The sequence below is a fragment of the Pleurodeles waltl genome, chromosome 4_2, assembly GCF_031143425.1.
Source record: "Pleurodeles waltl isolate 20211129_DDA chromosome 4_2, aPleWal1.hap1.20221129, whole genome shotgun sequence".
NCBI lineage: Eukaryota > Metazoa > Chordata > Amphibia > Caudata > Salamandridae > Pleurodeles > Pleurodeles waltl.
The window spans coordinates 607,240,307-607,267,462 of NC_090443.1; the positions used below are offsets into that span (position 1 = coordinate 607,240,307).

General features: G+C 42.4%; 1 protein-coding gene across 3 annotated transcripts in view; it reads left to right on the top strand.

The window, feature by feature from the left end:
- The window catches only part of LOC138294190 (putative ferric-chelate reductase 1), a 173,259-nt gene that overhangs the window by 118,289 nt on the left and 27,814 nt on the right, over window positions 1-27,156 (top strand). For all 3 annotated transcript variants that reach the window (XM_069233352.1, XM_069233353.1, XM_069233354.1), the window contains exon 5: window positions 18,365-18,455. In XM_069233352.1, coding sequence (XP_069089453.1) covers window positions 18,365-18,455 — 91 coding nt within the window. The remainder of the gene's footprint in view (window positions 1-18,364; window positions 18,456-27,156) is intronic.

Consider the following 27,156-nt stretch of genomic DNA (forward strand, 5'->3'; position numbering starts at 1 on the left):
CACACTTGGGACAGGATCACTACACTGTGAAATGTCATAGCAGCAATTTCCCCTTGGTAACAGATACCCTCTGATGTTGCACCTTCACCCCCAATGGACGAGACCCTTTGTGAAGCAGACCCCTTTTGTGACACTGTCCAGGAAGAACTCATACATGCAGACATTTAATCCCCAGAGCCAAACAAGCCCTAAGAGATGTTTTCGACTCTGATCCCTGACATGTGCACATGACATGATGCATGGCCAATCTTTTGACTCTTGGCAACCACTGTTGTATACAGGCATCATGTATGGTTTACAAAGTAGTTTTAGGATAGCATATGTGGACAGCGGGGTTAATAGTCCACCAATCATCATTGATGCCAGACCGCAAACCACATGAAGGCTATGACACAACATGTTGCTCAAGTGAAAAAGGTGCCAACCAGCTGGTCACGCACTCGCATACACTGCCCTCTGGTTTGTACAATGGCCCGGTTGCCCGGATTCAGACATAGCGGAGGGTCCAGAGGTATGTGTAAGCCATGATTTAATTCGATGTTGTGCAAAACACAGCAGGCTACTATGATCTTGCACACAGCTTGAGGTGAGTACAGAAGCACCCCTTTGTATGGTCAAGACATTTTGACTTCTAGAGCCCAAAACTGTGCTCAATGATGGCTCGTATATGTCTGTGTGCACTATTGTACCTCTGCTGAGGTACAGTTATTACCTTGCCAAGACTTTAAGACATGTTGCACAATACTCCACATGAAGTGCCCAAACAATTCTTCAAGAAACTACACAATGTAGTGCATTCACTGATCTGGAAAGGCAGACTTCACAGAATTGCCCTGTTAAGACTATACAGAAGTATGTTTGACAGAGAAATTGCCCAGCCAAATGTGTCACAGTATTATGAAGTGGCACAACCACTTGTGGTTAAGAAATGGGAATGGAGTGGATACACTCTTAGGGCACCACAGTGGACTGGAAACAGATTGTAAGCACTGACAAAACTTGAAAATGTAAGGGATGGAATGACATTGGCATATCTACACATGATGAGATATAGGAAAGCCCAGATATTAATCCATTTGTAAAACTGCAATAACAATACTCTTTGACCCTGAATCATTTAAATATATAGGCAATTAAGGAACACACTAAGATCACACATCGGCCAAGGTGTAATCATCCTGGAAGAAACATCATTGGACGACAGGCTTATAGATGCTGGAATAACTCAAAGAGCACTCTTATACATATGCAACACATTGTGGAACAACAGTCTGACAGAGCTACATACACTGAGGTCACAATGAGAAATTGATGTAGGTACTCTTAAAGATGGATGGTGGAGAGAAGCACACATGCACCCAAGGGACATCTTGCTGTGATCAGCATTACAGATGAAAATTATGGATTATACTAGGGAACAAATACACAGGTTTGGGAAAGTGGCAAATGGTACTTGTTTAAGGGGTGTGGCAAAACAGGCACATTTATACATAATGAAATGGGAAAGCCCACTGATAACGGAATGTTCAACATGAGTCCTGAGAGAGATTGCAACAACAGTGTGCATCACCCTAGGATTGGTCTTTATTTTGCAAACCAAAAACAGGTACCAGGAATTGTTTGTACACCTGGGTCTCATTGTAGCTGAGAAACATTGTTCAATGCTGGGCTAATCTAAAATCCCCAAGTGTATCAGAACAGAGGAGTGATGCATAGCAGCAGAAAGAACAGTGTACTTGGAGAGATCATGGCCAAACAAGTTCCACAGAATATGATATGAATTGATAGAATTTTACAATCTGATATAGGGGGTCATTATGACCCCGGCGGTAAAAAAAACGCCTACTGCTGCGGTGACAGCTGCCAAAAGACCGTCGCCGCGGCTACCAGCCATCTGCCGGATTATGACCACAGCTGGATTTCTGCCAGAAGGATGGGGGAAATTCGGCTGTGGCGATGCCGGCGGGTGGTGGTAAGGTGTTGCTGCTGCCAGCAGCAGTGCCACGCCAGTAGACCGCCACCAGCCGTATTATGAGAATAATACGGCCTGACGGTGTTCTGCTGGCAGACGCTGCTGGTGGCAGCAGCACCCCATCCCGTCTCCTGCCGTAGGACCCCCTGACTACAGGTAAGTCGGGTGCTCCAAGAGGGGAGGGGGTGGTGGGTGTTGTGTGTGTGTGTGGGGAGGGTGTATGTCTGTACAAGCGTGAATGCAGGTGTGTGTTGCGTTTTGTATGTGTGTGCATGTTTGGGGGTGTGAGTGCATGTATGTTGAGTTGTGTGAATGTGTGTGTGCACGTATGTATGTAAGTGTGTGCAGATGTGTGTGTGAATGGATGCATGCATGCGTGGATGAATGTGGGAATGGGTGTGTGTATGCGTGTGTGAAGGGAGGGGCGTGTATGAAAGGGGTGTCTGGAGAGGAAGGGGGAGGGGGCGGGGAAGACCCCATCAGTGACAGGGACACTGATAGTGCCTACCACCATGGTTTTCGTGGTGGTAAGGATGCCACGAAAACCATGGTGGTAGGCAGGGTCATAATCCAGCAGGCAGGCAAGTGACACCGCCGGGCTGGAGATTGAAGTCTCCAGCCCAGCTGTCGTTACCACCATGGCGGTCGGTGTGGTACATTGCCAGTTTGGCATCAGCCAAACCGCCAATGTCATATAATGGAGGAAAGTACCGCCAGCCTGTTGCCAGTACTTTCCTCCATATTAACGCCGACCGCCGGGGTCATAGTGACCCCCATAGTGTCTCTTCCACAAAAATACATTTACGGTGATTTGGTTTTCTCATGCGTACATCTACTTCTACACACCTCTACTGTTTGATAGTCACCATTTCAAAGTGGACATTTACACGTAGGTGTAGACTTATATGTTGGTGCCCCACAGGCAGGGCATGGGCAGTGAAGGGGCCCTCCTGTGGCACCCAGCACTTGTTCTCCACCAGCCTTTTAATGGCGGGGAAACCGCCATGAAAAGGCTGGTAGAAATCAAGGTTGTAATCAGCCAGGCGGAGTTGCATTCAGCGCCGTCCTGGCTGACTACAACCAAGACCACTGTCAGCCCGTCAGAAACAATGTTTGTGGCGGGGACGGCGGTCCCCTGGTGGGTCTGCCTGCCAGAGTTGTAATTGGGCTGTCGGATTGCCTGAAGGGCGGTGGTACGTCCGTCAACACGAGTGTGGTGGGCCTCGGACTGCCACATTCGTAATAAGGCCCTCAGTATAATTATAATAATGTGTGGTGAATTTGCGTAAAGGTTATGTATATACCAAATTTCAATATTTGTATATTTCGCAAAATAAATTAAGCATTGAATTCAGTATATCATTACATTCAGAAAAATAAAAATATATATATGTAATTTTTATCATTAAAATAAATGTAAAAAAGAAATTATTTGTACACATATATATATATATATATATATATGTATATATATGCATTTATACATATTTATATATATTTTCAATATGGAATGTATTTAATTAATTTAACACTAATTCCTTCGGATCTACAGGAGTATGTTGCAGTAACATTGGTTTACCATGTGTGTTGCCTGCCGTACTCAAAGGCAAGGCCAGTTTATATTTATGCCTTTTTTTACACTATTAGGGCTGCAGCATCTTTAAAAATCAATTTTGGGAATTGGAACGGTCTTACTCTTTTGTTGGGGTTCATTCTCTATTAGTATGTCCCTCCCTAACCACTCCTTCATTTTCCTTTAACTCCATCGATTTTGGAGTAATTATTTCCCATTTTTCGCACCACTCCCCAGGTTGCTCCCACATTTACTACAAAATAGTATATTTATGCGTGTGATCTGGAAGAATGATGAACAGAAAAGATAGGAGAGGCAGGGGTTGAGAGCTCCACCCATAGCTTTGTCAATTGCATGTTGTAGTGAATAAGTAGCTCAACTTTAATACTAGTTTGCACATTATCAAATCAAATCTGTGAATCAAGTCATTAGGACACAAAAGTAAAAACTGCAGAAAGATGTTGGAAATGGGATCAGATGCTGAACATCATCTCAATATATGTATCTAGGGCATGAAAAATGTAAATGCATATTATACTGTATAACTGCTCCCAGGATGGGTGTCGGAGATACTATTCCCTAAATGCTGATATCCCAATGATGTTGAAAATTGTGCACCAAAAATACTCATATACGGTTGAATTGTATTATCTTTTCGGCCTATATGGTTTATAAACAAAGAGTGCATTGATGTGCTTAAGAGTTTTTACTTTTTCTAATCATAGTATTTAAGAAGAGGCTCTTCCAGTGGCCTATTTTGTTATAGTGAAAATGGAAGATGGAAAATCTTCTTAGTGTTATGCATCTGTGTAAATGTCCAGAACATTAATATTGGATTAGATTTCTCTGTAGGGAACTAGAGGTATGATTTAGAGTTTCGCAGATGGGTTATTCGATCACAAACTTGATGGATATCCCGTCCAGTGTATTACAGCTGCCACTGAATATAATATACGTATAGTACTGTTGACTGGATATTCACCACATTTGTGACAGAGTAACCTTTCTCCCGAAATTTAAACCAGGCCCTGACTCTTCTGATAATAAGACATGTCTGAAACAAAATTTAATTGGATGCAAAAAATGTGAACTATATGAAGGGTCCAATTGCTTGCATAAAGCAGTGTCAAAGGATATGTCAGCAGAATTTGACAGCCAGGAAATTGCTAAATGATAAATTGCATACCTGACTGAGAACATGTCTGACATTATAATGCTTAGATCATCTTTGAACCATGTTTTAGTACAAATACAATGTCTGGGTTTTGAAATCATGTATGATTTACTTTTCATAGAACTTTATGTGCAAAATGGAATGTAGAGGGGAAGGAGTTAAGCAGATCACAGAATTGGTAATAGTCAATTGAGTTTCATTAAATGGCAATAAAACAAGGTAAACACCTGCACGCTGATAATCACCAATTACAATTTTGGTAAAAAACAATTAGACCATTTAAAAAGAGATGAGCAGGCAGCCATTGGGCATATTATGAAAAAGATTGCTTCCCTCCAGACATTTGACATTACAACAAAGAGTGAGTATTTGCAATAAACTTGTTCTGGAGACAGAGCATATAGGAAAATAAACAAGCATTTGCAATGCAACGGGTCTCGCGTTTGCTCGTGTTAGAGATAATAGCGTTGTAAACTCCTAACCTGACTTTTCTTGCGACATAAACCATGTACGTAACCGGAAAAAGTGCAATTAACTGTGTAACAGGGTCGATATTATGCAAAGCACTCGGCTTCTGCCAAGCGAGATAGCGTTGCGAAAATAGAGAAAAAGTAGTCCACAAACCGAATGGAAAACAGCGAGCCTCGCATGTTTTCTGTACTTGGTTGATGCGCTCGAGGAGGACTAACCACCAGAAAAGGCATGACGTATGCGTGTTTTCCACTAATGAAATCAAGGAGATTCTAACAGGCAAGCCCACGAACCAATGAAAGACACTGACGTCACATGGACGGGGCTCCGAGCCCTTATTAATCCCTAAAGCGTCTTGCTAGCGAAACGCATGCGCAAGCGCATGTGATGCAGGCTCAAACCTAAAAAGGGTGTGATTTAGATCACTGGTAGCTCTTACTATATAGAGTACATACATATTGCATGGGGGACAAACACTTCTGTGCTCCAGAATGAACTCTTAGTGGTAAACCAGCAATTATCATAAAAAATGAATCTTCTAACTTTACATTTATGAATCATACTCAAATCTAGCTGTGGATTTTCAATCTGTTTGGAATCTGTAATATATTTTAAACTCTATCCTTTAGCACAATTGTGATCTGATTCAATGTTGTCCATCCATCTAGACTTTCCAGCAAGAGAAAATGTTCTATGAGCAAAACATAAGTACTGTTTCTGAGTTGATAAAGAATACATTTCCATGTTTACAAGTTCTTTCACATGACCGGGCATTGCATGAAGAACCTGATTGTCACATCCAATAATTGCAGGAAACATCCTTAATCAGGCACTTAAGATACCACATTCTATTCTAAATGCCTGTAACAGTGTAGGTTGGTTCAGTATAAAAAAGTGTGTAGGATTCTAGCCTCCAAAAAAGCAAAACATTTTTGGGTAACAAGAAGATTAGGTGGTATATTTGCCCTGTATACATTCATCAAGTGAACAATGTGCCTGCAGGCCCATGCTTTATAGAGAGAATAGAAACCACCACCTTGGCCTATTGCTTTAGAAGATAAATGTCGGATGTGGAGAATGTCGCTGAGGTTGTATGAATTATAGACATTTTTCGTGTCTTTAGCATGATGTCTCACAAATGGCAAATAAAAAGAGATGTTTGCATCTACCAGTGAATGAGCTTGATCTTTGTGGTATTCAGTTTTAGAATGAGCAAACTGGCATAACAATAGATCTACAGCATACTGCAATCCTAGAGGAGTGAGATAAAACATAATGACTGTCGGCATATAATAAAGTGCAACCAATGTCCTCAATAGCATGGGCCTGTCCATGTGGTCAAGTATTACAGACATGTTTATAAAGGCTGGATATTTATCAAAAACCATATTTACTGCAGCTATATTATTAGAAGAGGTAAATTTGACCCGAGACTCCACGTGATTTAAAAGGTTTTTTTCAACTGCTTTACCAGTTGCATTCAGTAAAGCAATATGCCTGTAGCTTTCTGGAAACTTGCATGGGATATTTTTGTAAAGTGGCATTATAATACTGCCTTCCAGCTGTTAGGGATTGCTCCTGAACCGTGCCAATGCTCAAATACAGGATTTAAAACTTCACCCTATAATTTGAAATCTTTCTTCGTCACAGAAACCAGGATTTGATTTGGGACCTATGTCTGTAGATTCAGATGCAGAGAAATATTTTGCTACATGAAAGAGCACATAGATTGCATAGTATTGGGACAGAAGAGGAAAAAGCATCATTATTAATAATGGTAGCATTAGATATGTGAAGATCAGAGACATAATTCTTCCCGGTATTGACCAGAATTAAGGCTGTACAGGGAAGAATCTTTGTTTTTTACCAGCTTTCTGTATACCAGTCAATGATGGATCTTGTTGAATTTGGATACATTGAGCACGATGCTCACAGAGTTTTTTTTTTCCTTTGAGATCATATATATTTTGTCCTAGCAGCCTCATAAGCTTCATTTTGCCTGCCTAATAGGTTATTTATTGTAGAAGAGAGTTATTCTTCAATGTTATCTCTTTTTACTACTTGCGTAGAGCATGAAATTGAGGAGTTTTAATGAAAATGTACTACAGTGCTTCCAGAATCTTCAATCACATTATTGCAAGTGAATACAGCACATACATTTCCATCCAAATGTAATTTTTCTTGAATCAATTTAAGTAAAGAAGAAATATACCTTGAATAACAGGATAGATGGTGATATGAGTTTGGTACTTCCAATGCACCAGGACAAATTTTGATACGTGGATAAATTAGGATATAATTGGACAAGACAGTTATCACTGTAGTCATTTGTTATTAGTTGAAGGTTATTGAAGATGTGGAATAATACATCATTTGTTATTTCATAATCTACTATTCACGTGCCTTTAGAGCACTTTCTGGTGTAATTAGCAGGGATTTTGTTATTCAACCTCCCATTTAAAAGTCTATCTGAGAGTAATGTACAAGTGGATCAATTTTATATTTAGTAAGCAACAGCTCGCCAGGGATACTCCTAATTCTCTGATTTAAAAACATAAATTATATAATTAGACACTTTGGACCTGATTCACAAAGGCAGACTTACACTTTTGTGTAAATTTACTATTTGTTTGGTATACACAAACTGCGAGTTTAATTTTACGAATAGTAATTTGATAACTGCGGAGACTCCACACATAAAAGGGTAGGCCTCTCTTATCTTTTTATGCGTAGAGTCTCCTCAGTCATAAAATTACTGAATACCAAAAAAACTGTATACTTACACAAAGGTGTAAGGTTACCTTTATGAATCAGGCCCCTAGACATTGAAGTATCCTTTTATTAACAGGCAGTTCACTTTCTGTGTCTGCACTGTTGTGCTGCTAGTCCACAGAGTACAAAATAAACCATCCTTATATATTTTGCCTGGTGGGAAATATATGTTAATACGTACCAAAGAAATACCCTGCTTGGAGCATGTCTGTTGCTCAGATAGTTAAGTTTTCAACAATATAGCTCTTTTAAGCAAAATAACTTACCACCAAAATAGATTTGCTAAACATGTTGTGTCCTCAAGAAGACTTTTTTGGTGTGTTTGGAAATTACATAGAATTAATCTAATAAAAAAGGACCACACATCCAGGTTTCTTGTAAGCAATGAATTGGTAAATCTTGAGCACATATAAAATCTTTCTTGATCGGGGTTAAAGAATAATCCTGCAATATTCCATGAAACGAGACAGAAGTTTTGACTAAATGGTGGGAAATAATCCTGTTAGTTAAGTGGCCACAGATACATTTGGGGTGACTGCTAACCAGGGCCATGCTTCAACATTTTCTTCAGATTCTAATGATGAATGATTATGGGACCCACCATGGACGTCAATTCACCAAAATGCTAGTGGTAGCCGAAGTGACATCATATACACTTTGACCTTAATAATGTCACAGGAAGGTACATCATGACCTTTGACTTTGAATCTTACTAGGCAGTTGTTAGAAATTGGGTCTTTGGTTGACAAACAGATTACCCCCTGTTCAAGCAAGGAACCTCAGTGTAGTCAGGGTAAAAGAGAATTACCCTCAGCTAACCCCTGCTTACACCCTTGGTAGCTTGGCAGAGCAGTAGACTTAACTTCAGAGTGCTAGAGGGAAAAGTATTTGTACCAACACACACAGTAACTTAATGAAAACACTACAAAATGACACAACATAGGTTTAGAAAAAATAGGAAATATTTATCTAAACAAAACAAGACCAAAACAACAAAAATCCACAATACACAAGTCAAGTTATTAACAAAAATGCAAAAAGAGTCTTTAAGTAGGTTCAAACACACACTAACACTGTTAGCGTGAAAAAGTACCTTGGGTGCGTCAAAAATAACCCCGCATGGGCGAGTGCGCATCAAAAAGTGCTTGCGAGGCGTTGATTCCACTCATGAGTCGGACCTTGCGTCGTTTCTCCTTTCGCCGGTTAGTGGCACATCGTTTCTTCTCTCTGCAGGACAGCGATGCGTCGATCTGGTCAGCACTCTAGGGTCCGGGCAGGCCTTGTGTCATTTTTACACACCCAGCAGTACTTGAGTCAGAAATCCAGCCGCACGATGATCCGAAAACCCCACAGCGCGGGTTATGATCTCCCAGCCTCCGTCAGCGATGCTGTGCACCGTTTCTCCTGCTCCGTGCGTCGATTCTTCGATCGCGTTTCCGCAAGCGTTGATTCTCAGCTGTGGAGCCGGCGGCGCGTCCTTTCTTCAGCTGCAGATCGGAGTCGCATCCATCTTTTCCCCGCACGGTGCTCTGTGTGTGCACTTCTTCCTCTTAGGCTGCCAGCTTCTCCTTTCAGGGTCCCAGGAACTGGATGGGCACCACATGGCAGAGTAGGAGTCTCTCCAGAGACTCCAGGTGCTGGCAGAGAGAAGTCTTTGCTGTCCCTGTGACTTCAAACAACAGGAGGCAAGCTCTAAATCAAGCCCTTGGAGATTTCTTCTCAAGATGGAAGGCACACAAAGTCCAGTCTTTGCCCTCTTACTCTGGCAGAAGCAGCAACTGCAGGATAGCTCCACAAAGCGCAGTCACAGGCAGGGCAGCTCTTCTTCCTCAGCTCTTCAGCTCTTCTCCATGCAGAGGTTCCTCTTGTTTACAGACGTGTTTCTAAAGTCTGTGGTTTTGGGTGCCCTTCTTATACCCAATTTCTCCTTTGAAGTAGCCCTACTTCAAAGTAAAGTCTCTTCTGAATGTGAAATCCTGCCTTGCCCAGGCCAGGCCCCAGACACTCACCAGGGGGTCGGAGACTGCATTGTGTGAGGACAGGAACAACCCTTTCAGGTGTAAGTGACCACTCCTCCCCTCCCTCCTAGCACAGATGGCTCATCAGGAAATGCAGACTACACCCCAGCTCCCTTTGTGTCACTGTCTAGTATGAGGTGCAACCAGCCCAACTGTCAAACTGACCCAGACAGGGAATCCACAAACAGGCAGAGTCACAGAAATGGTTTAAGCAAGAAAATGCTCACTTTCTAAAAGTGGCATTTTCAAACACACAATCTTAAAATCAACTTTACTAAAAGATGTCTTTAAATTGTGAGCTCAGAGACCCCAAACTCCACATGTCCATCCGCTCCCAAAGGGAATCTAGACTTTATTCAGATTTAAAGGTAGCCCCCATGTTAACCTATGAGAGGCACAGGCCTTGCAACAGTGAAAAACGAATTTAGCAATATTTCACTGTCAGGACATATAAAACACATTGCTATATGTCCTGCCTTAACCATACACTGCACTCTGCCCTTGGGGCTACCTAGGGCCTACCTTAAGAGTCCCTTACATGTAAGAAAAGGGAAGGTTTAGGCCTGGCAAGTGGGTATGCTTGCCAAGTCGAATTTATAGTTAAAACTGCACACAGACACTGCAGTGGCAGGTCTGAGGCATGATTACAGAGTTACTTGTGTGGGTGGCACAACCAGTGATGCCACTAGTAGCATTTGATTTACAGGCCCTGTGCACCTCTAGTGCACTGTACTAGGGGCTTATTAATAAATCAAATATGCAAATCCTGGATAAGGCAATTACATACACATTTTTTAAAGGGACACTTGAACTTTAGCACTGGTTAGCAGTGGTAAAGTGCCCAGAGTAACAAAACCAGTAAAATCACCCAGCACACATCAACAACATGGGGAACAGAGGCAAAAAGTTAAGGGAGACAACGCCAAGGATGATAAGTCTAACAGCAGTGATGTTGCATGACCTTAATCCAGATAACATCACAATAATTAACATTGGTGAAGTGCCATAGTACTTGCATGATGAATATAACACAAACACATGTCTATTTTTGAATATCATCTATGTAAAGGTGCTAATATAATATGTTAAGGGAACAGTTACCTGAATTGTAGTAAGCAAGCAAAGTGAGTCTGACAGTCTGATGTATTCTAGTGTGGGGTTTCTCTCCCCTGGAACATTTTGAAAAATAAATGGGCTCTAATAGTGCATGTCAAGTCCTTTCATGGCGTGCCAAGTGTTCAAAATCTGACAGTCCCAATGAGTCGAACCAATTATGTTTTTAAAATATCCTATGTGTGCCCCATATGTCAACAATTACCTCCATTTGCTAGGGCCAGCATTTTTCTATGCCTGTGCCACATTTTGCCAATACTGTTGTCCATGTACTATTGCAGGCTTTTATGTGAAAGGTTATGTCTAGTATGTCGAAGATCACATTATGTCATGGATGCCCCCGACATATGCCACTTTGCCCTCCTATATGCCAAGAATTTCCTCCAGTGTGCCAAAGTCAGCAATTTGCCACAGGTGTCAACTATGCCACAAGTTTTCTCCAGTATGCCAGCACTGATATTTTTCCATGGGTGCCCATGCCAAAATTGACCTATAATGTGGCCAGCGCTAGCATTTTGCTATGAGTGTTCCATATGCACGTATTGCCTCCAGTATGCCAGGGACAGCATTTTGCCAATGGTGCTTCTATAACCCAAGAAGCATGCCAGGTCCAGTATCAGACTTGCAAGCATAATACATTGGCACTCATGCCCACTTAACTGCACTTATGCTCACTCACACTCCATCTTGCTCCATCATTAGCGCTCACTTGCACTCCTTTATATTCACTCACTCTTGTGCACTCACTCTTACCCTGACTCACTGATTCGTATTCTCTCACTTATATTTACTCACTCACATACACACACACAATCCCACAGACAAACATGAATTCTTACACATCTACACACTCTCAGACAAATTCACTTTCACCCACATGTACGCACACAACATACATTTAAAGCTATTTTATGTTTCTTACCATAAATGCCAGTGAAGGTCCGTTCTAGATCCTGCTGTTCCACATTTAACTGCACTAATAGGGAATAATAGATTGTTATTAATTGTTAGTGTAATAGAAATTAGCAGAAAAAGATGTTGCAGTCAAACACTGTAAATGCAACATACTCCTGTGTTCTTGGCACTGATTTTGCCACCTCTGAGGCCAGAGGTTGCAAAAGCAGTGTCAGAGGTTGCAAGGGGCAAGCTAGGGGTCGCAGCTGAGACCCCTGTTGATCCCTTAATAACGTTCATGGGATACACCCTGCTGATTACTCTACCCTCAGGGTCTTTTCTTATTTTAATATTTTGAGCATTGTTGTGGATGTCAAAGGTGGAAGAGGACGGAGGAGAAACTATTATCCTTTTTGACTCTAGGCCACATTGAGTAATGTAGATTTTTCCTGGAGTAGTGTATGCAAATCATATGAGATTATAAGTAGGTATAAATATAAATTCCTCTAGCTCATAGAGTAGCTCAAATTTTCATGACCAATGTAGAGGCTAGGTTCAAAGCAAATTCAACTCTTGAGAGCTAAGCATGGGGACCAACAGCAAATAATCTCACTAACATAATGACATCAGACTTTAAGGAACTTAAGGACTGAGTTAGAATTTGGCAGACAGGATACTCTGTCACAAATATGACGGAGATCCTATCCACTGTATTATGATCTCCATAGACTGTTATAGGATCGTAATATGGTGGACAGGATAGCCGTCACATGTGTGACGGAGTAACCCCCTCCATCAAACTGTAAATCAAGTCCTTAATTGAGGAATTAAATGTAGAACATATATGATTGCTGACTTATTCTAAAGTTTAGGATTCATCTAAAAAATGATTTATAAAAACAATTTTGTAAGTTGGAATGTTCAAAAGTAAACCTAATTCAATAGATACATTACTGAAAGAAGGTTGAGTATACTTGGGAAAGTGTGTTGGAATAAGGTGGCACCTTAAGTCTAACCATAAAAAATGGCATTTCTGAAACAATTTAGAAACTTCTACTGTAGTTGGAATGGAGTGTACTTCGGGCAGAGGGGTTGGAAACAGCTCGGATATAGAGATTGGCATCTCAAATTTCAGCTTATGAGATACATTACAGCTGACTGTATGAGCAATTTGATGCATTTTTTCCCTAGCCCTCCTTCCTCCCCTATTATGTTGTACCTCTCTGCTTCTGACATTTGATAAATGTAGGGCAAACTTTTTTAGATTTTAGCTCATATTCATTCCTTGATTCTCCACCTGACTTCACTATGATTTTTCTTAAAAAATAGATGTTGCAGCGGGGGATTCAGATACAGAAATTAAAAAAAATAGAGAATGTTGAGCCTTACTGTGCACTTCTAAAATGTAATCAAATACATAAGCACCCACATCATTGGCAGCAGGGATATTAGACGTTTCAGTCCTCTTGTGAATAGCACTACTAATTTCTGGCCTCCACGCTTGGGTGGCCTCTAAGGACAGAATTTCTTGTGGTCAGTATACATTGGTTTACCTCTGCTGCTGACTGGTGGTTGTCAATTTAGGTAACACCTTTGCATGTTTTTGTTTTGGTATTGTCATCCACCAAGAGACCCCCTAAGAAAGCCTTTAAGATTGAAAAATATATTATTTTGGTAAGCTACTTATTTTTTCTAACAGTTTCAAAATGAGGGTATAGTGTTCTGTGTCAAGGGCATGTGTTATGATAGGGGACAGGGGACTCCACCTCAGCCTGGGACGACTCTGGGTGGCCCACATCGCTCAACGCACCACCTTTTCCGACTGACCATGCCCGCAACCTAGAAATCATCCTCAGCTCCTCCCTATCAATGACCCGACAGGTAAATACAGTCACCTCTTCCTGCTGGCACACCCTTTGCCAACTTCTCAAAATCTTCAAATGGATCCCGGTCGACTGCTGCAAATTAATCACCCTCCCCTAGTCACTAGCAAGCTTGACTATGGCAACGCACTCTACGCCAGCACCATAACAAGGAATATCAGGAAACTACAACTCATCCAAAATGCTGCTGCAAGACTCGTCCTGAACCTCCCCTGCCAAGAAAACATCTCCCACAACCTGAGGATTGTCCATTAGCTCCAAGTAGAAAATCATATCAACTTCAACCTACTCACCCACACCTACAAGGCCCTGCACAACATTGGACCGGCCTACCTGAACCCTCGCATCTCCTTCCATAACCCGGCAGACCCCTCGGCTCCACCCAGCAGGTGCTAGCTACCATCCCATGTATCCGGAAAACCACTGTCGGAGGACAATCTTTTGCGTACCTCGCAGCTAAGAGCTGGAACATGCCCACACACCTCAGACAAAGCTCATCTCTCACCATCTTCAGGAAGAACCTCAAAACATGGCTCTTCGAATAAGGCCCAGACCCACCACCAGCACCTTGAGACCCTCACGGGTGAGTAGTTGTGCTTTACAAAAACTGATTGAATGATTGATTGAGAGTCTTCTAGTTCCTGGTGTGTCAAAGTTGTAGAAGAATTCCTAAATGGTGTGGATTCATCCCACCCTGACATCCCATTAATATGCAGGTGAGTCAGCAATTCTTCCATTTACTCTGTGTTATGTTTTGTACCTGTCAAACCACTATTATTTTCTTTGTTTGAGACGTCAATGTCTCCTCCCTTTTGAGGTATGTAAGGACGTATTTATTTGCTGTTTCTTCAGGGTGTACCTAGCCAAAAGGCAGTGCAATGCAGTACATGGTCAAAGACAAGCATAAAGTCAATGAATCAACAAGTAAGAGGAGAGAAGATGGAGCTGGGTTGAGAATGGTTAGTGCATTGGAGAGAGAGGTTGGAGATTTATTAAAGTTGAGTCAGACAACCTGCGAAAGGGGTATGTCAGAAATTGTATAATAGAGGGAATGTTGATGCTGATCACATGACTGATTAAATAAAGAATTACAATCTGAAAGGATTGGCGGGCATCTTTAATCGCAAAAGGAATCTTAGATTCACTTGACACTGTTTTTGCTCATGTAAAAATGATTGCCACTAAATCTTTGAGAAAGGAGTTTTGTTTTAAGGTAACTGAGGCATAACAAAGTTGGTAGAGGGACATCACTGATTTTATGTTGGCGCCTATTGATGGTATTGTGGATACTAGTTGGGTTGGGTGAAAAAAAGGTAAAATTATCAACCATATTTGATTCTGTTGTAGATAACAGAAAGATTCAGTTTATCCACATGTATCCCAAGAAGTTCCCATTTACCGTTATAGAACTGTGACATTGTAATTATAATTGACTCTGAGCACCATATGCTGGGTTTATGTCGATTTTAGGACTATAAATATGTCTGCTTGAATTTTAGAAAGAGGGGGATCACGTATGTCAGTTTTAAAAATAATTGCCGTATTTCCTAAAATACATTTAGGTAAAGAGTTCATACAGTCACCAGTCATGACTGGCATCCCAAAAAAGTAAGGAGATTCTGAATTTTCAAGAGAATAAGTCTGAGCCATCAGTTGATAAAACGTTGGGATCCAAATTAGCCGGGGTGAAGGAGGAAATGAATAAATACTGCAATTCCGGAGAAAAACTTAAACCCACCACTCCCACTTAAAAACAGACTTCATCACGTCCTCCTTGCTCTGTTTAAGTATAGGCCAGATAAATCAATATTATACTGGCAGAACTGAGACCCTGGAGACCTTCAGTACAGTAAAAGGTCCAGGATTTCTAGTGTAAAACGTCCGGTCAGGGCGCCACCAGCCTGGCCTTCTTATAAAGCTTGGATTTTACAAGTAATTTTACACCATCAACCTAGAGCGGTAAAGAGGCCCCACTGGCCACAAGCAGCAATTGCTGGCATGGTGGGCCTCTGTACTCCGGGAAGGCCGGTGTGGGAGCTGTGGGGCAGGCAGATTGCCCAACCTCCAGGCACAGATAGTTAAGACAGTTTGTGTTCCACGAGTCCACAAGCTATAACCATCACTCGGAAGCAAGATCAAGGTGTCTCCCCCCTAGTCCCAATAGACCATCTAAATGATGTTACTGTGCTCAGGCAAGGGTCGCCCCGAACAACAAAGCAAGCCAGGGCGGCCATGGCCCCCCCTTCAGAGTTGCCTATTAACTCCACCACTGTGGTCAAGGATGTGGTGTAGGGACACTGAGGTTCTGATTTTACAGTTCTAGGTGATCTCTCTCTGGATGGGAATGTCAGGTGATGATGGGACAAAGGCCCTCATTACGAGCCTGGCGGTCTGTGACCGCCAGGCTCGCGGTTGGCGGAAGCACCGCCGACAGCCCGGCGGTGCCCCGCAGGGCATTCTGACCGCGGCGCTTTGGCCGCGGTCAGTGCAGGAAAACCGGCGGTCTCCCGCCGGTTTTCCGCTGCCCGTTGGAATCCTCCAAGGCGGCGCAGCTTGCTGCGCCGCCGAGGGGATTCCGACCCCCCCTACCGCCATCCAGTTCCCGGCGGTCCGCCTGCCGGGAACCGGATGGCGGTAGGGGGGGTCGCGGGGCGCCTGGGGGCCCCTGCAGTGCCCATGCCACTGGCATGGGCACTGCAGGGGCCCCCGTAAGAGGGCCCCTAAATGTATTTCACTGTCTGCTGCGCAGACAGTGAAATACGCGACGGGTGCAACTGCACCCGTCGCACAGCTTCCACTCCGCCGGCTCGATTCCGAGCCGGCTTCATCGTGGAATCCTCTTTCCCGCTGGGCTGGCGGGCGGACTGAAGGCGGCCGCCCGGCCGCCCGCCAGCCCAGCGGGAATGTCAGAATTACCGCAGCGGTCTTTCGACCGCGGAACGGTAACCTGACGGTGGGACTTTGGCGGGCGGCCTCCGCCGCCCGCCAAGGTCAGAATGAGGGCCAAAGTGTTTTTTCAGTTGTTAGCTCACCAAGGTGCTTGTTCGTTTGCACATTCTGTCTGTGTTTACATGCATCCCGCCCTCCTCCATGTTTGTCCCCTCTGTCTAATGCAGTAGGAGTCATAGCTTTTGACTTAGGTGGGATTGGAAATGAGTAATTCCATTGTAAATTTAATTTTGAAGTAATTTTCATTGCTAATATGCCTCCAGACAACCTACTAAGGATGAATGATGCAGAGCTTTCTTGAAGACACGGGGCCTCATTTACAACAAACTGGCACATCGATCACGATGTGCCTGTTTGCTTACACTGCCCTGCGCCTCCCTAACAACACCATGATAGCTTTGTATTTATAATACAGCGCACAATGACTCTTGTTACCACAGCTGCCTCAGAATTTCTGATGTAGTTGTGGCGCTTTGCTGGAGTAGTATCAAAAATCTTAACACTAGTCCAGCAAAGCTCGGGGTGGCCCATTTAGAACAGCCTAGCATCACTTTAATGCCTGCCCTTGAGCAGGCTTTAAAAATGATGCTAAAATGATGCAGGGAAATCTTGTAGATTTCATTGCACCATTCCTGCTGGCCTCCCAGTGGGGGAACGCCTCCCTTGCATACATTATACTTAGAGCAGGTATAATGTGGCTCAAGGGTTTACAAACAGGCACAATGGTCCCATTGCACCAGTTTGTAAATGCGGTGCTGTGTGGGGGACTGTTTGCGCCACCATAGCGTAAAAAAAAAGATGATAGTTATTAGTCATAGACAGTGATATGGGCACTGGGCATGGTCAACTATCATGTGCATTAGATCCAAGAAATGTGCCTTTTACTTCTTAAACGTGTCCATATTGAGCAGATATTATCAGTGTCTCTATAGCAGATCTCCCAAAACCCTTTATTTTTGCATTCTTCTCCTATGCATCTTTATGGCCCACACAAGCGTTGTCATAGCCGTACCAGATCAAGAATCCTAGAGTCGGGCCTGAAAACAAGACCCATTGAAGTCAGTTAATTGCTGGGACAGCAGTGATGACTAGTCAGAAGTTCAGAAATCCAGGCAAAGAACGAAATTTGGAAAGACTTTGGAGAATGTATGATTTTTATGGATTTTTGTGGCTCCTGTCTAGCCCTTTACAGTGTCTGCATACTTTGGGCACTCCCCGCGGTCAACTCTGCACGACTGGTCAGCTAACACAAGCTGGAGCTGGTGTCAACATGGCAACAGTTGATGGTGAGGCTTGTGATGAAGGGATGGGGAGAAAGGTTAGAAGTGTGTAATATGTGAATTAGTTGTCATGAATAAGATTTGGTAATAATGTGAATCTGCGTTGGTAAGTAACAGCCTTGTAAAAGTGTCTTTTGAAAGAATTTAACGCCTGTGGTGTGCTTTAAAACAATTAGTCTATTATACGGAAAAAGTGATGCGTGCAAATTCCAAAAAGAAAGGGATGTTTTAAATGTTAAAAATACATATTTTTTATTCATTGTAGGGCAACAGTTGTGGCAAATAAGACAATATTTTGGGTGGATATTGAGGGACCAAAGCTCACCTATCAGTTGTCTGTTGCATCCGGAATAATGGTACGTATACTCCATTAGCAATTCGAATATATTTATGTAGGCCAGTTACCTATACTGACACTATGACAGTATGAATTGTCTTTCTTTGGGGAATAGCAGACCCTGGTGTAGTGTGCAACAATGTGACTTTGGTGCCTAGGGCAATATTGAAGCTTTTATTGTATAATGTACCCACATTTGCAAACAAGAAGAAGCCTTTTCAGAACTTTCACATTTTTCAGGTCTATTTTTGCGTAGCTTATACAGTTGATGATGTGTCTTTGCATTCTGGTACTTGAGGTCCTAAATTTATAATGGGATAAACAGGACTACAAGTAACTGCACGAAAAGAAAAAAACTGGTTTGAATGAGATACTATTGTGTGGGCCTGGGACATGTGGGAGCCCATCCTAAGCTATGTACAAATGAGCGCACCAATTAGATGACGAACAAGTGCATAATTATATTCAGCTCATGTACTTATATTGTGGACGTGATCAGGAGGCCACAAGAACAACGAGCAGTAAAGTTCAATATGCCAAGGATTCAAATGTCACCTTTTTTTCATATCACAAGATAAACTTTTTTTTTGCCACCTTGTACATTTGGCCCCTTCACATGCAGCACTTTGTGTAGAAGGGTCGTGCAATGGGTGTTGCTGTGGGCATTCCACAGCAACACCCATTGCATTTTGATGGTGCCCCAGATTTACACGTTTTTGTGAACCTGAGGCAGCGCCAAAATCCAATGCCAACCGAAGGCTGGCGTTACCAGGGCATAACAAGGAGAAATGCATTCATTTCTCCTCTTGTTTGCTCTTTCTATGTGTGCTACATTGTGCAACACACATAGAAAGAGCAAATCACCATTTAAGATTGTTTTTGCGCAGGAAGGTGTTCCTACCTGCACAAAAACAATCTCCCCCTCAACACATCCATCCTTCCACAATGATGCCAGGGTTGCTGTGTTGGTGCACAGCAGAAAATTCTTTGCTGATGCGGGGGAAACACAGGAGTGCGCCATAGTCTATTAAATAGGGCACATTTCTGCTTTGTGAAAATTACAGTGCGCGACACAGTCAAATTCGATGCAGCGGCACGCCATGTCTTTTTCCCTTAAATCTGTCCCCAAGTCTGCAAATTCTAGCATGCCAACTGCCAGAGGGCTATCATGAGGATTCTTCCAGCAGCAAGGTCGGTTTGGAACCATTTCCATTTGGAATGTTTCAAACTTTTAATGTTTACCCTTCACTTTTTGCTGAAATTAGTTTTTGTTGGCTCTAGGACTCTGTGCACTTTATCGCTGCTTACCAGTGCTAAAGTGCTAGGGCACTTTCCTTCAAACATTGTAAAACTGGCTTGCACCTGATTGTCATTATTTAATTTACTTATATGTCTCTTGTACAATGGTATACCATATACCCAGGGCCTGTAAATTAAATGCTACTAGTGGGCATGCAGCACATATTGTGCCACCCACATATGTAGCCCCTTAAAACATGTCCAATGTCTATCATGGCACCCTGAATGCAGTTTTGAACTGCCAACTCAACTTGGCAAGATAACCCCCTTGCAAACCTAAAACTCCCCTTTCGTGCATATGTCACTCTTAAAGTAGGCTCTAGGTAGCCCATAGGGCAGGGTGCATTGTACATAAAAGGTTGTACATGTAAGTTTAGGTTTTACATCCCCTGGTGCCCTGGCAGTGAACAACTCCTATATTTATTCCTCACTACTGTGAGGCCTACCTCTCTCATAGGACAACATCGGGTTGCCTTATTACATGTAATAACCTTTGATTAGGAACAAATAAACATTTCATGGTTGGTTTATGAGAAATTCTAATCAAAAATCTTCTTTTGTCGTAAAGTCAGATTTTAAGTAACACATTTGAAAATGCCACTTTTAGAAAGTTGCCATTTTCTTGCCATGACAATTTGGTGCTTGCAGCCTGTTCCTAGGTCACATTACTTGTTGTAGTTGACAGTTGGATTTAGTTTATTCTTCCCAGACAGCCACACAATCAAGGAATTAGATGTGCCTGGATAGGCCATCCGCTGGCAGGATGGGAGATGAAGCAGGGAACAGACCTACTTGCAACTGAATAGGCTGTGCTCTGCCTTCACAAACAGGGCTTATCTCCACTGCATTGTCTCTTCAACCAGCTTAAAGCCAGGGCAGGGGAGTCAGGAAATTCCATGTGTTTCAAAGCCACTGTCTTTAAACTTCTCCCACCTTCCAGAAGGCGGGCACCTGGAAAAATAAGAACTCAGACAGCAACTCTTCAATGAATCACTGGACCTGCGGAAGAACTCTCCAAGGGCTGCCTGCTACTGTGACATGCTGAGCACTTTGCAAGACTGCTTTGCTGTACCTGGAAGGACCGCTTTGCTGCCTGGAGCCTGCTTTGAGCCCTAAGAGGCCTGCACTGCTACATGAGCCTTGTTCCACTGCTTGAACCCAGGGCTACCAGAGGGACTCCATAGGCTAGTTGGCTGGCCACCTAATTTGAACCTCAGGGACAGGAGAAGCCCCAATCATCTTGAACCCACACCTGGACCCGTCCTGAATGAGTCCTAACCCCCCCAAGTGGTACCCCTCCAGTCCTGAACCATTGCTGATGGTGCTAAAAGTGAGACAGCCAAAAGCCAAAACTTGAGACTTAGATATTTCTTGGCTAAAAACTGCTCTAAAATCCAAGAGAAGACCAGGACCAATCTGCTCATCTATCCACCCAAACTGCATCACCGGTGAACCTGACTTCTTGGCAACTTATGTTCTACTCCAGAGCAGTAAGTCCTGTTCAGTGGTCCTTTGCCAAAGGGGTAGCCAGCATCCTGGAAATCTCATTGGCTACAGCATCCAGCTTTGTCCTGCTTCAGATTTTTGATTTCCAATAAAAAGTCTAAGCTTGAATGGCGAAATCTTCACTGCAACTATGTCTAGTGGCTCTCTGACAAAGACAACTCCTCCTTGGACACCATCTGCAGCCTAGCCCTGCTGAACGTCTACCTTCTCAGAGACTTTTTGTTGAAAGGTAACCACAGACCGAGCCAAATCCACTTTTTGTATCTTACTTGTGCTCCATTGCGGTCAGCCATAATTTTCGACTTGACCCAGTCACGTGAGACTAGGGGCCTGATTACAACTTTGGAGGAAGGTGTTAATCCGTTCCAAATGTGCCGGATATACCACCAGCCGTATTACGAGTCCATTATATCCTATGGAACTCGTAATACGGCTGGTGGTAAATCCGTCACATTTGGGACAGATTAACACCTCCTCCAAAGTTGTAATCAGGCCCTAGACGGCCACGCTTTGTGTTTTGATCTTTAAGGCACTGTTTTTTACCTTAAAATTTTAAAATTCATAACTCCAGTTCTACTGATTGTATTTTTGTCATTTGTACTCCATTTTTCTAAATTGGTGTGGGCTTTTTCTTGTGTTGTATTTTCACTTTATTGCTGTTTGTGTGCTGCATAAATACTTTGCCTCCAAGTTAAGCCTGACTGTTTTTGCCGAGGCACAGGAGGGTTAAGCACAGGTTATTATAGTGACTTTTGTGGTTTACCCTGGCAGGGTTTGAGACTGTTTCTTGAACACCCCATTCAACCAACGGCCCAACGCTCACATTTGTCTTCTAAACAAATTGCACAAACCAAACTACATGTTATTATTGAGGCAGCAAAGAAAGCTTCAAGTGATTTCTGGAATGAAATCATAAATCAGGCTCAAGCTGGTCATGATCTCAACCATGAAAAAATAACTAGGACCAAAAATAACAGTGCAAAGAAGAGAGGAATGGAAAAGAGTGGAAAAGGAGAGAGAACTGTATGGTGATGGTAGTCTGGAAAAAAATGTTCGGGAGCGAAGTAGTGATGGAAAATGGAGTAATAAATTGAATGAAAGGAGAAGGAAGGGAAGGAAACAATTGCAGACAGATAGAGAAAAACAATAACGATGGATGGGGTGAGATTGGGGAGGGAAGGGGTGTCGAGAGCAAGGCAAAGCAATGAAATAGGCCCATTTCTCTAAATGTTTGACCGGGCTTGCTCAGAACTAGTTATAAGTCTGACATAAAACAAACTCTTCCAGATCCCAGCCCGCCTTTAAACTGATTAGAACAGATAGATAATGAAGAGATGTGAGTAGGTAAATGAATGAAAGGGAGAAAACAAAAGGAAGAGGGAAAGGAGAAATAGGCCTCTAAAGAGGAGAGTGAAAGGAAGAAAGGGAATAGGCAAGTGCAGAAAAGCGAAAAAAAGAAGCAACGTTGAGAGGGTATGTGGGACAAGAAACAGAGGTAGAAAGAAAAGTGAACACATTTATTATGGGTGGAAAAATCAGATAACAGAGAAATAATGTATGGAATATGAGTGTTATGCAATGGATGACAAATGCCATAGTCTTAATATAACTAATCACTGAGATCTCACAAGGTCCAAACAATATGACCTTTAATGGTAACCTGTTGTATGCGTGGAATTAATCCACCTTGGTAGCTCAGCTTAAGCATTAAGGCCTTCCTTCCAACAAGAACATGTAGTAAACTGCAACACTGATGAAAATAAGAAGTGCCAAATATCCAAACAAAGTTAGGTGAAATAGACAGAGGTTTAATAAGAAAATGGTCATCAAAATAAAGAAAATCTGATGCAGGGATATGTATTTCAAGGAATACAAAATATGTACAATAATAAAGCTTTCTGTTTTTTCCAAAGAAAAATTGAGACAAATTGAAAAAATGACAACATTTCCTGTATACAGTTTACAGGGAAACGGGCATTCTCTGTTGATGACACGTGTGACTGTGGTTAGATAGCACAGTTGAGGGCTATCCCTTTGAAAGGTTTTGCCTTCAGATTTACACATTTTTAAGGAGAAAAATATTTTCAATCTCACAAGCCTAGAGCTTCTGATTGAAATGATGCCAGCACCACTATAAGTAAGCATAAGTTTTTATTACGACCTACAACATATTTCCGCACCTATATGTCCCTGTCCTTAGCTGTCTAACTGTTTCTGCCCACAAGTAAGATAGGTATCATTCTAAACAAAGGCTTGCGGACACAAAAGACAGAGAACAGGCAGTGACAATGACGAGACGTGCACAAGGGGAGAACCCCAGACACGTACTAGATAACACATCTCTTTGTTTTAAACCAAACAAACATTGAGACTAAATTCCAGCAAAAAATATAAACATCGGATCATCACCGCAGGCACCAAATCAAATAAACAGCTAAAAATACAATTTCTTAAAATAAAACCTTTACTCTGAATGCACAATAAACACTTCATCCAATATGTGTAATGGCTATAAATAATTATATTAATATATAATAATTTCTCCGTTCTGGTGTTTTCCTGCTGTCCTCAGACTTCTGCGAACATTCTTAAGATACATCACCTGTGATTTCTAAACTACAGCCACCTCCTTCACTGAATTCCAGCCAGCACCCATCAGCATCACAAGCGGCACACCTGGCCATTGTTATGTTTGGTCATGGGCCCGCCCATGACGCTCACACTTGCAGGAGATGGGGTGAATCTCCCCTGCTATAGTATAGAATAATGATTGAGCCGGTGACGTAACCGAAGCAAATAAAAGGGACTCGGGAAGGTGTCTGCCAGTCCAGTTACTAACAAAAGGTGTCCGAGTGTAATTGCGGTGCGCGCCTCGAACCAGTTGTGGCCTAACTTACCACACAACAGCCATGTTCCCAACATTCCATCATTTACCAGATTCCAAGCAACCAGTAGATTTGGACACCTGTTCAATAAAGTCTTCAGTCCCAAACGTCGATTCTCCCATCTTCGCCTCACAGGGAATTTTAATCATAACCCTTTCCTCAAGTCTGAAATCATGGCTCTGGACACTTTGTCAACCTTAGCTTTACTCTCAAAGTACTTCTCCTTGACAGATTTCTTTGTTTTTATCCTCACATTCATGGCCCCGAAATCTAAGCGATTTCTGAGCCACCAATTAGGCTCTAAACAACTTATTCTCCTGCACCACCCAAAAAAAGTCTCAAAAAGCTAAACATTCCTAATAGTGTGAGGCATGCATCTATATTCCCACAATGATTCACTCAAGGTTTCCACAACTGATAACCCATTTGCGGTTGCTAACCTGAAACAATCCCCCACTATCCTATTTGTTTTCTCAACCAACCCATTAACTTGCTAATGTTACAAGTTGGAGGTGCTGTGCTACTTCCACATCTTCCTCAATTTTTTGCATCTTGTTAGACAAAAACTGTGCACAATTATTCGACACCAACCCTTGGGAACACCATCCCTAGATATTTTTGTCTGTGAGAAACTCATTAACTATTTTTACTTCAAGAGACCTTCCAAATCATACTTCAATACATTTTGACTTATAGTCAGTCAACACTACTGTAAACTAAGGGTCATATTAAAGAAAAGTGGTGCTGTACTTAGTGCAGTGCCACTTTCCCTGAGCCCCTTAGCGCCCCCTACCACCACCATGTGTGCACCGTACCTAAGATATGGCACACCAAGGCACAGGGTAGGGGGCAAAACCATAATTTTCATTGACGCTATTGATGTACTCTGCAGGCGTAGTGCCAAAATCCAGCAGAGTACATAGGGGCCCGTTATAAATAATGGAAGCCACCATTTAACGCCTGCTCTAAGCAGGCGTTAAAAGTGTCATAAAAAATGACACAAGGAAATCTGTTAGATTTCCTTGTGCCATTTTTTTGCCCCCCCTAATGGGAAATCGCCCCCTTTGCATACACTATGCCTGGTGGAGGCATAATGTAGCGCAAAGGGTTATAAAGTGGAGCAATGCATGCATTGCTCCACTTTGTAAATATGGTGTGAGGATTTTGGCCTCCTTGGGCCACATTAGCGTAAAACAAAATGACGCTAAGGTGGCGCTGCTCTAAGCAGGCGTTAAAAGTGTCATAAAAAATGACACAAGGAAATCTGTTAGATTTCCTTGTGCCATTTTTTTGCCCCCCCTAATGGGAAATCGCCCCCTTTGCATACACTATGCCTAGTGGAGGCATAATGTAGTGCAAAGGGTTATAAAGTGGAGCAATGCATGCATTGCTCCACTTTGTAAATATGGTGTGAGGATTTTGGCCTCCTTGGGCCACATTAGCGTAAAACAAAATGACGCTAAGGTGGCGCTGGGGGCTCATAAATATGCCCCTATAACTCCTGTGGCAAAACAGTAAATACAGTAAGAAAATCAGTTCTAACTGTTTCCCATTTTAGTCCTTGCAAAGACACTACTGGTACCTTAATTCGCTTTAAATTCTTGCCCACAACACAAGACACTACACATCCCTGAACCATAAACTCAATATCCCCATCCATCACCAGCCACCAATATATTTCCCTGGGTCTTTTCTTATTTAAAGTCATTCCTAGGTGACCAAAGTGGTCAGGGTGTTATAGCAAATAACATGATCACAGGAAGATTGCAACTGTATTTATTAAACAATTAGAAGATAGTGAAGCTACTGGAGGCCAGGTCAGCCGAAGAGACAAATACGAATTGCCAACCCACAGAACATTCACCTTATATTCTATATATGTCACCTCACTACCTACAGTAATTAATGTATAATTAACACAGAGAATATAACAGAACAGAACATTATCTCTTTATTTTTTTTATTAGAGCCCTAACTACTGAAAACAAAAGCTTAAAAAATAATATACAATGAACAATATGCTAAAAAATATAAACCTAAGAGTTACAAAATAATGAATCTCAACTTCCAAGATAGACGTTTAATTCTAGATGATTTCTGAATTGTGAACACTTTTTGACTTGTGTTATATTCAGAGATATTTTGTTCAGTGTTTTGTTCGGAGTTTTCCAGACTTGTGGAAGGAGTATACGGAATCGCTTTATCGACTCTTGCATAGTCACTTTTACCACTCTTTCAACATTCTACCACTGACCGACTTGGACTCTAAGGCCCACATTTATACTTTTTTAGCACCTCATTTGCGCTGCTTTTTGATGCAAAAACGGCGCAAACTTCAAAAATACAATTGTATTTTGCAAGTTTGTGCCGCTTTTGCGTCAAAAAATGACGCAAATGCGGCGCTAAAAAATGTATAAATATGGGCCTAAGTGTATTGCTATACACTTTATCTACATTAACATGTGCACCTCCTTTCTTTACAAATCCAGGATTCTTAATACACACCACATCATCCACTGAAAACAAGTTTTTTTGCACACCTATGAAAACTACACTGGCTGCTTGTACACAAAAGATGCCAATTTAGTTGCTGACTCACGCCTATAGAGCCTTCCACAACCAAGGACCAGCATGCCTCAACCACCACCTAAGCTTCCACATACCCTCCAGCCCCCGCGCTCTCCCTTCCTCACCCTTGCTCACACCTCCCCCGCATCTGATGCGACAAGAGTGGAGGACACTTTTTCTCCTATCTTGCTGCTAAAGCCTGGAACAGCCTCCCCAGCCAACTCAGAACAGAACCCTCCCTCCAGGACTTCAGAAAGAGGCTTAAGACTTGGCTCTTTGACTGACACTCTGAGCAGCCGGACCCAGCAGGTGATTAGCACACTATACCAGTCCTTGGTTGATTGATTGATTGATTGACAAACTTAAACTGGAGAAAGGGAATTCATGCTATTTATACCCTGGAAGCTGAAGATAAACAGAGAGATTGCCCAAACAGAAAAGATGGCTGCCACGCAAACAAAA